The sequence below is a fragment of the Lycium barbarum genome, chromosome 7 (assembly GCF_019175385.1).
Source record: "Lycium barbarum isolate Lr01 chromosome 7, ASM1917538v2, whole genome shotgun sequence".
NCBI lineage: Eukaryota > Viridiplantae > Streptophyta > Magnoliopsida > Solanales > Solanaceae > Lycium > Lycium barbarum.
The window spans coordinates 124,763,528-124,776,660 of NC_083343.1; the positions used below are offsets into that span (position 1 = coordinate 124,763,528).

The following is a 13,133-nucleotide window of genomic DNA, read 5'->3' on the forward strand; positions in this document are numbered from 1 at the left end:
ACTTGATGAGGATGTCTGATAACTGATCAATAGAGTAAATTATAGAGAAGAGGATTAATATGGTAATTTTGAACAAGATCACTGCTTCCTGGCTCCTGCATTAACTAAGTGAATTGAAAGGTTGATTATCGATATGGCGTTTACTTTCCCCGCAACCACTACCAACTTCTTATGGTATTCTTCGTAAAATTCAGGCTACTTGCTCAAGGGAATTGTATTCTGAATATATCATAGATAAAAACAAGAACACGGGTACAACTAGACTCAATTGATTTGCGTAATATTTTGTGAATAGAATGTATAAATTTCCTTGAAGAACTGTACTACTTGCAAATAGCTTAGCAGTAATGTCATAGTAAACAGATGAACTTGAGGCAAAATTTTAAGGTTTGGGTAGGGAGAAGAATCCAGCCACGTTACTAGTAAAAAATTACTAGTAAAATTTCAGTCCTTAGTGTTTTGTTATATAAAAAAAAAAGGGATAATGGATCTGTTTAGTGGGGCGGATCACTAAATGGTAAAAATGGGTGGGTCTATATTAAATAAGGATTTAACTTTTAAAAAAATGCTACGTCAGCAAAAGAATGAGTTGAATGACTTTTGTGTTACAAAGATAAAAATTGAGTGACTTTCTAGTTATAAAAGAAAGTTAAGTGATTTTTGTGTTACAAAAATGAAAATTGAGTAACTTTCGCAGTTGAAGTTGTAGAATGACAAAAATGGAGATGAGGATAGACGCCATTTCTTTTAACGTTGAAGAAAAATGTTTTCCACCTGCAATTTGGTACTCTTAAAACTGTTTCATTTTGTTTACTTTGCCAGAACTACATTGTTTCCTCTTTATCTTTACCAAAGAATGTGAACGATTATTACCTTCATACTCCTTTACATTTAATAAATCGCACCATGGTAACAAAAGTTCTGAGATTCATCGAGAGGATACAACTCTTCAATTTATTTATAATCAACAAGAATTGAGTTTCAACATACACTCTCATTATTAACACAACATAATAACAACAGTAACTAAAACTCGAACTATGCAATCAGGGTTGGTCACCATAAACTATAGCTGTTGAAAGTTAACAAGGGAAAATCCTAATTTTTGTTCTTAGAGTTTAGATGTTGCCAGCTTTATTAGATCCTTCCTAAGTATTTTACCAGAAGGATTCTTGGGTATGGAAGCAACAAATGCAACTCTCCGAATTCTCTTGTATGGAGCCACCTACACAAACAAAACGCGATAAATTTGGCCATCACTATAGATCTTAATACCAGAAATCAAAAGCAGTATCATATAGATTGCCTAGCAAATGACATTCTACAATACCTGTTTGGCAATAAAATCCATGACTGCACTCTCTGACGTACTACTTCCAGATTTTCGTAATACATATGCCATAGGAAACTGGCCAACCTCCTTATCCGGAAACCTTTAACACAACGGGATTTATGAAACAACTATCAGAGATCAATATCTTTATTCAATCTGAGTAATTAAGAAAGCCACTGGAACAGTCAAGCATCAGAGAGAGCGTGATTGGAAGTAATACTCACGGAATAACAGCAGCATCAGAAATTTCGGGATGAGTGAGCAACAAAGCCTCTAATTCTGCTGGAGGGACCTACAAGATCGTATGACATGTTGTCTTGTAAGTTGTAATCATTAAGAAAAATGCCGACTACATATTGGAAGAATGAGAAACTCAGTTTCCATTTACCTGATAGCCCTTATATTTGATCAGCTCCTTTAATCTATCAACCACAAAGATGAAACCATCTTCATCTATATAGCAGAGATCTCCAGTTCTCAACCATCCTTCAGAGTCTAGAGTGGAAGCAGTAGCTTCTTCATTACTGAAATAACCTGTTTTGCAGCAAAAACTGAATAAGTTAACGGATATTCAAGCAATAGAGAAACTTCAACCTATAACTGTAGGTTTTCTTCCAATAAGGATTATCGAAGGAGGTCAACGGATATCACTTTCACGAACTTGTGAATTATCAAGGAACTAAGGAAAGGGTGACAATTTGGCACCAGAGATCGGAGGTGTGGAAAGAGCAACTGTGAGAAGCGGAAAAACCATAAAAAATGACCATGGTTCATGGAGGTTTTCAGATTACAGCAACAAGGACATTATCCAAGGCTCTTAGAAGATTCAGATTACAAGGTTTAGCCACAAGGATATGAGGGATAGATATTTGAGCTACCTAGCAATTCAGACGCCAGATTCTGCTTTCCAGAGCAAAAGTCTCTAGTTATTACATAATACAACAACAACAACAACAACATACCCAGTTGAATCCCACAGTGTGGGGTCTGAGGAGGGTTAAGTGTACGCAGACCTTACCCCCACCTTGGAACTTGGAAGGTAGGGAGGCTGTTTTCGAAAGACCCTCGGCTCAAAAGAAAGCAAGGGAAAAAGGTCAGATACCGACAAGCAAATCAAAGCAATGCGAAAATGAGAAATAACAAGAGTAAACAAGTCATGATAACAAGATGAAAAGACAAGACCCAACACATAAAAGCAGGGATCAAAGGGCAATAAAAAGTAGAGCAAAACTACGCCTACTAGTGCGACAGAAAAGCGAGACTACCTACTAGCCTTCTATCCTAATCTGAGCCCTCCACAACCTCCTATCTAAGGTCATGTCCTCGGTAATCTGAAACTGCGTCATGTCCTGCCTAATCACCTCTCCCCAATATTTCTTTGGCCTTCCTCTACCTCTCCTAAAACCGTCCATAGCCAACCTCTCACACCTCCGCACTGAGGCATCAATGTCTCTCCTCTTCACATGCCCAAACCATCTCAGTCTCGCTTCCCGCATCTTGTCCTCCACCTATGCCACTCCCACCTTGTCCCGGATGTCCTCATTCCTGATCCTATCTCTCCTAGTCTGCCCACACATCCACCGCAGCATTCTCTTTCCGCGACTTTCATCTTCTGCACGTGAGAGTTCTTGACTGGCCAACAATCTGCCCCGTACAACAGAGTCGGTCTAACCACCACTTTGTAGAACTTGCCCTTAAGTTTTAGTGGCACTTTCTTGTCACACAGCACTCCAGAAGCGAGCCTCCATTTCAACCATCCTGCACCAATACGATGTGTGACATCATCGTCAATATGCCTATTTCCTTATAAAATAGACCCAAGATACTTGAAACTTCCTTTCTTTTGAATGACTTGGGTACCAAGCTTTATTTCCACGTCTGCCTCCTGAGGTACGCCACTGAACCTGCACTCCAAGTACTCTGTCTTGGTCCTACTCAACTTGAATCCTTTAGACTCTAACGTCTGTCTCCAATCCTCTAGCTTAGAGTTAACTCCGCTACGAGTCTCGTCAATCACGACTATGTCATCTGCGAACAATATACACCATGGCACCTCACCTTGAATTCGTCGCGTCAATCCATCCATCACCAAGGCAAATAAAAATGGGCTAAGGGCTGATCCCTGATGCAAACCCATCAGAACTTGGAAGTGCTCCGAGTCTCCTCCTATAGTCCTTACCCTACTCTTGGCTCCATGATACATGTCCTTGATCACTCTAATGTACGCCACAGGTACACCTTTAGCCTCCAAGCATCTCCACAGAACCTCTCTTGGCACTTTATTGTAAGCTTTCTCTAGGTCGATGAATACCATATGCAAGTCCCTTTTCCGCTCCCTATACTGCTCCACCAATCTCCTAACAATATGAATGGCTTTAGTAGTAGAACGCCCCGGCATGAATCCGAACTGGTTCTCTGAAATAGACACGCCTCTCCTCACCCTCATCTCTATCACCCTTTCCCACACTTTCATAGTGTGGCTTAGCAGCTTGATACCTCTATAGTTGTTGCAGCTTTGAATGTCGCCCTTGTACTAGTTATTACATAATAAAACTTGAAAAGTACATGAGAGTATTGTATAAGCTACTCTTTTACTATAGAATTAACAATCTTTTTTTTTATCCAAGAGAAGATTACAAGATCAATAACCTTGATGAATATTAATTAGTTTGTTTACAACTAGAAAGAACAATTTTTAGTCTTAGAGACTTTACAAGTTCCTTTACCATCCTATATGGCTAATACTGTTGATCCTATTATAAGCTACTCTTTTACTGTAAGATCAACAATCTTCTTTTTTTTCCAAGAGAAGATTACAAGATCAATAACCTTGATGAATATTAATTGGTTTATAACTAGAAAGAACAATTTTTAGTCTTAAGACTTTACAAGTTCCTTTACCATCCTATATGGCTAATACTGTTGATCTTATTACATGTATACAAATACATATTAACATCTAAGATAGCTAAACATGCTGCTCCTAACATAAGGTTCAACTTGGTTAATAGCTGATAATATGAATTGTTCAATATGGAATATCCGTTCCATCAAAATCACAGAAAGAGTAATTACAATACAGCACCTAAAATCCTACTTAAGGTAGTGATAAGTAAAGGAAATTCCATCATTCTTTTGAACATCACAGATATAACCACTCATTACAAGGGAATTATCAATATCGATAATAATCCAACATTCTTGAAACCCTCAAGCAAATAATAGAAGCCTCTCTGTTGAGGAATAGAAACATGCAGGATAAAGAAAAATAGCAGCCCGATGCATGAAGCATCTCGCGTTCGAGCAAGATCCGAGGAAGGGACGCACCCCAAGCATGGGAATGCAATTTAAAAACCTATATCGAGCTACAGTTATTATATCTTATATTCAGACTGAAGTCAATATAACAAATTAATATATTGCATGCTGAGATGCAAAACATGCAATTTGTACTTTTCTTTTAGTTGTGATTTCTAAAATCTCTAATACACAGGCAAAATATCTAATTAATTTCCAAATACTAAAAAAGACAAACAATTTAAAACATGTGAAAATCATTATATCCTTTAGGCTATGTTCAGCACTTATTCTGGGCAGGATTTCATAAAGTGACACTAAAGTTGATGTCCAAAAACAAGAAATGGAGAAAGTGCTGAATATTTCTTCAGTCCCCATCTAGTATATGGGACCATTAACCACTGAGAGTAGATAGTGGAGCAGACAAACCAAAATGCTAAGTTTATATTCATAATCGCACTTTCTTATTGTATGGACTGAAACAAAAGCTCACACGGTCTTATTCAACAGCCAGAGAAGATATTTTAGCAGTGAGTGCAGGTGCACTTTTATCAACTTAAATTACATGCAAATTGATTTTTTTAAAATAAAAATACCACAATAAGTTTTACTTCATATGGTGTACGCGGGAACACGAACTTTAAGAAAGAAAGGAAAAAATTGATGCACCACACCAGACGCATGATCGGAACTTGTTGTCTTAAACATTACTATGCCAGTAACAGTTAGCAAATACAGCGTGAAATTAGTCAGAGTTACATATAAGCAAGCCTAGACACCATCACTATTTATAAAAAATTGACCATCTGTTTCCATTCTTTCTTAAAATAATACCTTAGCTACATGTTCCAACTTGTCCAAACTACTTTTAACTCCATTTAAAAATCAGCAAAGCTGACTTAATACAGAGGTGGCAAACACAACTTTTCCAAAGTAAAATATTGAATTATTGCTAACAACTAAACAAAAGCACAAACCAAAGCATTTGAAAGAAAAACATACCTTTCATAATGGTAGGCCCTCTTAGCCAAAGCTCACCGGTCTTATTCACCAGAAAAGACTGAGTTTTAGCCAAAACTATGCCTATCTATATGAGTAGGTCTATTTTGGTCCTTCAAATACAACCTGAGCCTCTTTGGTCCCTTAAGTTTGCTAAAGTAAAGCACCTTTGGTCCAATTAACATAATGAACTTAAAAACTAATGGTAACTATCAAAAAACACTACTAATGCCTTAGACAACTAATTCCATCTCTTTCCGTTTTTCTTAAATAATGCCTTGACTACTAACTGCACCTTGTGCAAACTACTTTAACTCCATTAAAACATTACCAAAGCTGACTTAATACAGTGGTGGCAAACAAAACTTTTCCATAGTATAGTATTGAATCATTGCTAACAACTAAGCAGAAGTACAAAAAATAACATTTAAAAGAAAACCATACCTTTCATAATGGTAGGCCCTCTTAACCAAAGCTCACCAGTCTTATTCACCGGAAAAGCCTTCCCACTTTCAGGATCAACAATTTTCGCTTCCATGCTTGGCGACAACATCCCCGCCGTCCCATATCTCCTACTTTCCTCTAACGAGTCCGTAGACGCCCCTATTCCCGTCGACTCAGTCAACCCATACCCTTGCAAAATCACCACATTTGGATATTTCTCCAAAAACCCCTCAATTACTTCCTTACTCAATGGTGCACCACCAGAAAGAACATTCTTTAAACTGCTCAAATCATACTTCTTTCTTATCATATCAGCATTGTTCACTAATGCTACTAGAATTGGTGGCACTAAGGGTAAATAAGCTGCTTTGTATTTATGAATAGATGACAACATTTCATCCAGTTCGAATTTTGATAGTACTACAACTGTTGACCCTGATGCTAATAAACCAGCTGCAAATGCTGCTAACCCGTAAATATGAAACATAGGTACTGTACAAATAAAAGTTTGTTCTCCTTCGTCTAGTTTGAACCGACTCACAATTGTTTGAACCATAGCGATTAAGTTTCTATGAGATGAAACCACTCCTTTGCTTGCACCAGTAGTACCTGTTTGGGATCGAAATAGCAAGACATCATGCGGAAGCTAACAATTGCAAACCTTAAACGACGATAAATCAGACACAAAAAAAAGTATACTAAAATATGCATAAAGATATGGTTGGTCCAATTGGTCTACGTATGAGAAAACTAATACTCCTTAAACGAAAGCATAAGGACCGGTTTGGCCATGAGAATTATTTACTTTTTTCCGGGATTCTTTTTTACTTTATTTAACAACCAACATTTGGCTATGAAAATTTAAAATCCAATTTAAACTTGTATTTAGAATTTGGAAAACAACTAAAGACCCGTTTGGCCATGAGAATTATTCATTTTTTCCGGATTTTTTTTTTGTTTACTTTATTTGAAAATAGGCCATAAAATTCCAAATACAGGTTGTATTTGGACTTTGAAAAACACCTACAATCCTATTTTCACATTTTTTTTGGACTTTCAAACAACCAAATATTCTTTGCAAAAACTATAATCAAACACAACTTGAAACTCTGTTTTCACTTTTTTTTAAACTTTTTCACTTTCAATGCATTCAAACAACTAAATATACTTTGCAAAAAATATAACTTAAAACTCTGTTTTCATTTTTTCCCCACTTTTTTTTACTTTCAATAAATTCAAACAGCCAAAAATTCTTTACAAAAACTATAACCAAGCACAAAACTCCATCTTCAGCTCAAACTTCAAGAATTCTACAATAAAGTGAAAAATATTTAATTTTTATGGCCAAATGCCTACTAAGAACCATTCACAGAAATTCTTTTCCCCAAACAAAACTCTCCAAACACTTGAAAAAAAAATCTTTCTATTTATAGATATCCAAAACTCGTCGTCCCAAAAAAAAAAAAAGATAAATCTAGAAAAATCCTTACCTGAGGAGTAAAGTAGAGTAGCTGTATCATCTTGTGTAACTCTTTCTTTCAATCTACTTTCACATGGCTTTCTCTTCATCAAACTTTCCAAAACACCCACAATCTTCAAATTACCAAAACTAGCCTTGTGGGCTATATCCTGTTCACCATTAATAAGAACAACCGGTAGACCTGATCCTGTTAATTTCGGTAATAACTGACTGATCGTAAAAGCAAGAACAGGATTTGAATCTTTAATCTGTTTAGCAATTTCTTGATTAGTATTAAGTGGATTAGTTGTAGTAATTATAGCACCAAGTGACATAACAGCAAGACATATAATAGGAAAGAAAATAGAGTTTGGAGATAACAGAAGAATGACATGGCCTTTACGAATTCCCATGTCGACAGAGAGAGACGTGGCTAAAGATTCAACGGCGTTATAAACATCAGAGAAAGTGAGTTGTTTCCCTGTTGTAGCGTCAATGAAGGCTATTTTGCCATTATGGGCACGGGATGATATGAAAGTTGTTACGTCCAGGGATTGGTTTGGTGGTAAAGGAATTGGTTTACGTTTGCTGTAGAATGTTGAGTTTGCTAGAGAGTAACCTGATTTTGGATCGATGGTTGATTCATTGATAAACTGTGCCATTGTTGGAATTATTGAAGTTTATTATTACTGTTAATGATAAGCTAGAGGAGCTGAGAAAATATGGAGTATGCTGACAGATTGGGATCTGAGAAACTATAATATGGTAGTACTGTAATATATTTGTGGATCACCAAAGTTGACTGTTACTTTAATGGTAGGTGTAGTTATGACTATGCAAGCGTGTGGACGGACAAAAGTCACGTGAAAAAAAAAAAGAGATACTCCTCAGTCCCAAAAAATTATCCTCTTTTGGCTTTGCACAAAAAAATTTTAAAAAAAAATTGAAATGTGTGCTCCAAAATAAGGTTAGATATTTATGTGATTACAAATCATTTCATAAAGTTAAATTATTTCTAAATATAGAAAGATGATAATCTTTTTATGACAGATTAAAAAAAAAAAAAGATAATTTTTTTGGGACAGAGAAATTATTATTTATCAATCATAAGATGGTATAAATTGCGAATCTTCCCACGAATGTTTGACTTGGGTAACAATTTGGTCCCTAGTGTTTCAATTTATGTTAATTTTGGCTTTATTTAAAAATATGAATTTAGCTAGGAGTTTAGGAGAAAATACAATAAATTATTTCAAGACCGACTCGAATAGCTTCTTTTTCTTCTTTTATTGGATTGATCTCACCAGAACAAATTTTACTTGATTGACACATGCATATACAGCGAAGTCACTCGATTTCATCCTTTCAATATTAGGTAGATAGTTAGTCTGGAGGCCAAAATAGGAATCTTAATATTTTTAATTAGTCAGTTGAATTAGCAGCGAGACATATAATAGGAAAGAAAATGGAGTTTGAAGAAAGGAGAAGAATGATGTGGCCTTTACGAATACCGATGTCGACAAAGAGACACGGGGCTAAAGATTCAATGGCGTTATAGACGTCATAGAAAGTGAGTTGTCTCCCTGTTATGGCGTTAATGAATGTGATTTTTGCCGTTATGGGCACGGGATGATATGAAACTTGCTACATCTAGGGAATTGTTTGATGGTAACGGAATTGGTTTCCGTTTGTTGTAGAATGTTGAGTTTGCTACAGAGTAGTCAGATCCTGGATCGACACTTGCCATTGTTGGAATGTATATTCAGTACTCCCTCCGTCCCATAATAAGTGTCACCTTAGTAAAAAAAAAATTGTCCCATAATAAGTGTCACCTTAGCAAAAAAAATTATCCTAATGTTAAAATGTTTACTTCTTGTGCATGCTCTAATCAATATGTAAAAATAATTTATTTTTATTATATAAAAATAATTTGATAAACTTCATATTGCATTATTAGTTTCTCAATATGCGTGTTTTTTTTTTATTAAGGTGACACTTAATATAGGACGGAGGGAGTGTCTTAGTGTTAAGTATAAATGTTAAAGTAGCTATGATTATGCTTCTTTTAGAATGAAAATTGGAATTAGGATGACAGATTGGGATCTGAAAAACTATACGGATACAGTGCTAATATGGTACTTTTACTAGTGGAGTATATTTGTGGATCACCAAAGTGTGACTGTTACTTTAATGATTTTTTGTAGTATGAGTATGACTCAACAAGTATCTGGACGGTGCGTGTTTGTTGTGAAGTGTTTATTTATCATAGGATGGATTAAATTGTGGATCTGCTCCCAAATGTTTGAACTGTGTTACGATTTGGTCCCTTGAAGAATTTAAGAGTTAATTCCTCCTATTGTCACTTAGCTTGATAAAATTGTCTAACGACGTCATTTATCTTATTTGTTTCAATAAAGTCATTTAAATTTAGACATACATTTTACAAAATAACGATAATTGAAAAAACTTTTTAAAAGTGACTTAAAGTAAATTGAATATAGAATTACTTAACATATTATAGTATGTAGGATGTCTTAATAGTTTTTTTTTTTTTTTTAATTCAAAATCAACTATATAAGAATCCACCTTATTGTAATGCTTATTTCAACCATAAATATTTATAGTAAGATCGGATTCCTAACTACAAATGGAATGCACAATTTTTTAGCAATTTGTTTTTAGGTGTGCCCAATATCAAACAAAATGACAAGTCACACTCCTATTTTTTTAAATGAATAAATATCCAATATCAAACAAAATGACAAGTTACCTAACGCATCCCTCTCAGCCCTCCCCTATTTGTCACTCGTTTTACTCATTTTCTTTTCTCCCGGTTAGGGGTTTGAAAGACAAGAGTTTTGTATATTGACCCAAATAAGTCTAATTCGAAAAATATTTTATACCAAAATATATTTAAAGTGTTCTTTTTATACAAATTAATCCAACGGGAAAAATAAAATATGAATGTCACTAATCATACCTTACTAATTTAAATAAATGGAACTAATGCTTATCTTCATTTGCATTCACTAACTTCAAAATTTAAACATGCATATCAGTTGAAATATTGATGCATGCTTGTACTTTCAATTAATTTATAGAATTTCTAATATTCACACAAAACTTTTTAAAAAAAAAAAAAAAAAAACACAAGATTCCACTTACTTCAATACCAATTCTACAAGGTAACGACCGGAATACTCAGGAAAATCATAATTCCTGAGAATGTGAAACCCATGATGAACTACGTCCATAGAGCATGCAATATTCCAAATTTACATCATCGTATTGATTTGCACTAGGGACATAGTCGTATAGCTCTTGCGGCGAAAAACAGCGAGGAGCCGAGCCTAGGCAGTTGCACCACCAGCACCTCGCTCTGTCAAAATTCCTCATACAAATTGCAAGTTTTGCAGATATGCAGTCAGCAAGTGCCTAACACAGACAAGACTATTTCCGGCAACGGGTAGTCCATAATCTTGAACTAGATTCATCCTTCAATTTGCCAAGAAAAATTTACGAGAATGACTTTGGTTAGGCTGGGAAATTCGACATTGAGAAGATCGACAACAAGTTTGGTACGGCTAAGTCTTTGAGTAGAATCAGAGATTTCAAAATATTATCATTTGTCATAACTTTAACCAATGTAAACTTTCTGAAGATTTCACTTGACAACAACTAACTACTTTATGAACTCACAATTTCAGTAATTAACAGGTATAGTTCAATGAAAATCATTTCATTTTTTACAAAATATACACATAAATGGGCGAAAATATGAAGTATCGATATGCATTATGAGCTGAACTAAACGTTTAATGATCATTAACAACAACCCAAAATCGCTTTATTCAGAAATACAAAGAGGAGGAGTTCGAGGGAACTTACCTTTGAGAGAGAAATTTCACAAAAGGAGAACGAGAATGAGAAGGGCTCTATACTTTTGGGAAGTCTAGGGTTTTGAATGTCCACTACAAGAAAAATGCAAATTACATGGGGATTTTCCTAAGGATTATACTAAAAAATTCGCAGGAAATTCTGTTTCCTGCGGATTTTCCTGCAGTTTCCTGCGAATTTTCCTGCCAAACAAAATCCGATGGAAAAACCTTCATGGATAATTATTACTTGGGGATTTTAAAAACCGTAGGTAACTTTACCTGCGGATTTGAAAATCCCCAGTTAAATTACGTGGGGATTCTAATCCCCATGTAAATTACTTGCAGATTTTTTGCAAAAAAAAAATTGGTAGAAATTCATAAAAATAGGTATTTGCTTGCGGATTTTCACATAGATGAAGTCTAGGGTTTTGAATGTCCACTACAAGAAAAATGCAAATTACATGGGGATTTTCCTAAGGATTACAGCACTTTATCTCATATTATAAAGTGTGGAACTTTTATGTGTTTAACCGATGTGGCACTATTTGTCTACTACCCTCATTTCTCTCCTATTTGTATTTACTCAGTTTGGCCATGAGAATTTTTCATCTTTTTCCGGAAAATTATTTCACTTTGTTTGAAAATCAGCGTTTGGCCATGAAAATTCCAACAATCAAATATTCTTTGCAAAAACTATAACCAACACAACTCCATCTTCAACTCCAACTCCAAAATTTCAAATAAAGTGAAAAATATTTGGTTTTCAAGGCCAAACGCCTACTCAATAAGTCCTATTTTGTACTCCATCAAATTAAGACTTACACAATCCATAATAAAACGAAAGAGTTCAAGTGAGAGAAAGTGGATTAAATTATGATACTTTTATTTAAACAAAGGAACTCTCAGTTATTTTCCAATTTACATTAGCACGATAAATTCTTTTCCAATATAAAAAATATCTTAATTCAACACAACGCAGTGTTCAAAAGTGCTACACCAATTCTAACAATAAGTACACAATCAACATTTTTATGATGCTAAAAGTTATAATTAAATGATGTTTGAAAAGAGTACGTATAAGAAGATCACTTGATACTTAAATATCAATACTAAAATGTATAAACTAATATAGTTCAAGTTACATACTATAGTTAAATCATGTCATTTTAAATACAAGTGGACAATTAAAAAATAGTTAAATTATTTTGATCAAGCTACTTCAATAATATTAGAAGTTAATCGAGAAGATGGGTGTTTTTTTTTTTTTTTTAACATTAACGACATATTTATATATAATATAAATACCCTAGCCAGGGTCCAAACCATTACAACATTGTACTGTGTCACTTAGGACACTTTGATTACCTAGCTGTGCTAAAGCATTACAAGTAGAAGCCAAAACATATTTAGATGCCCTAGTAGGGGCATGCTTATCACATGCAAGTTGGTTTATTACATAATACGGAGCGGTAGCATAATTCCTAGATAAAGTAGTAGTAGATTGTTGAGTAGCTTCTCGCGCCAAGAGGTGGGCAGTCTTGTTTCCTTCACGAAAATTATGTCTGATCTGCACCTTCCTCAGCTGGTACATCAGCCATCTGCAAGATAAAACAAGGGTCATATCAAAAAAGGTTTATTATGCAATACTTGGGTGATAATAAAATTATTTGATCACTTGATACTTAAATCTTATCACTAATATTTACAAATTAATACTAATCGT

The 13,133-nt window shown here is 34.8% G+C and overlaps 1 protein-coding gene across 1 annotated transcript; it reads right to left on the bottom strand.

The window, feature by feature from the left end:
* Positions 1–934: 934 nt before the first annotated feature.
* On the bottom strand, positions 935–8,309 carry LOC132604178 (probable CoA ligase CCL5). The gene is made up of 6 exons (XM_060317548.1): positions 7,564–8,309; positions 6,074–6,682; positions 1,722–1,867; positions 1,558–1,625; positions 1,331–1,433; positions 935–1,225 (listed from the first exon to the last, which is right to left on the bottom strand). The coding sequence occupies exons 1-6, from the start codon at positions 8,192–8,194 to the stop codon at positions 1,112–1,114; spliced, it is 1,671 nt and encodes a 556-aa protein (XP_060173531.1). The 5' UTR covers positions 8,195–8,309; the 3' UTR covers positions 935–1,111.
* Between the last annotated feature and the right edge of the window lie 4,824 nt (positions 8,310–13,133).

What these genes read in the sequence shown, in the direction of transcription:
- LOC132604178 (XM_060317548.1), bottom strand. Translation starts at nt 8,194, where the DNA reads ATGGCACAGTTTATCAATGAATCAACCATCGATCCAAAATCAGGTTAC. An exon ending in TACTCTACTTTACTCCTCAG is followed by an intron (nt 6,683 to 7,563) that starts GTAAGGATTTTT and finishes GATCCCAAACAG; the next exon opens with GTACTACTGGTGCAAGCAAA. An exon ending in AGGGCCTACCATTATGAAAG is followed by an intron (nt 1,868 to 6,073) that starts GTATGGTTTTCT and finishes GCTGCAAAACAG; the next exon opens with GTTATTTCAGTAATGAAGAA.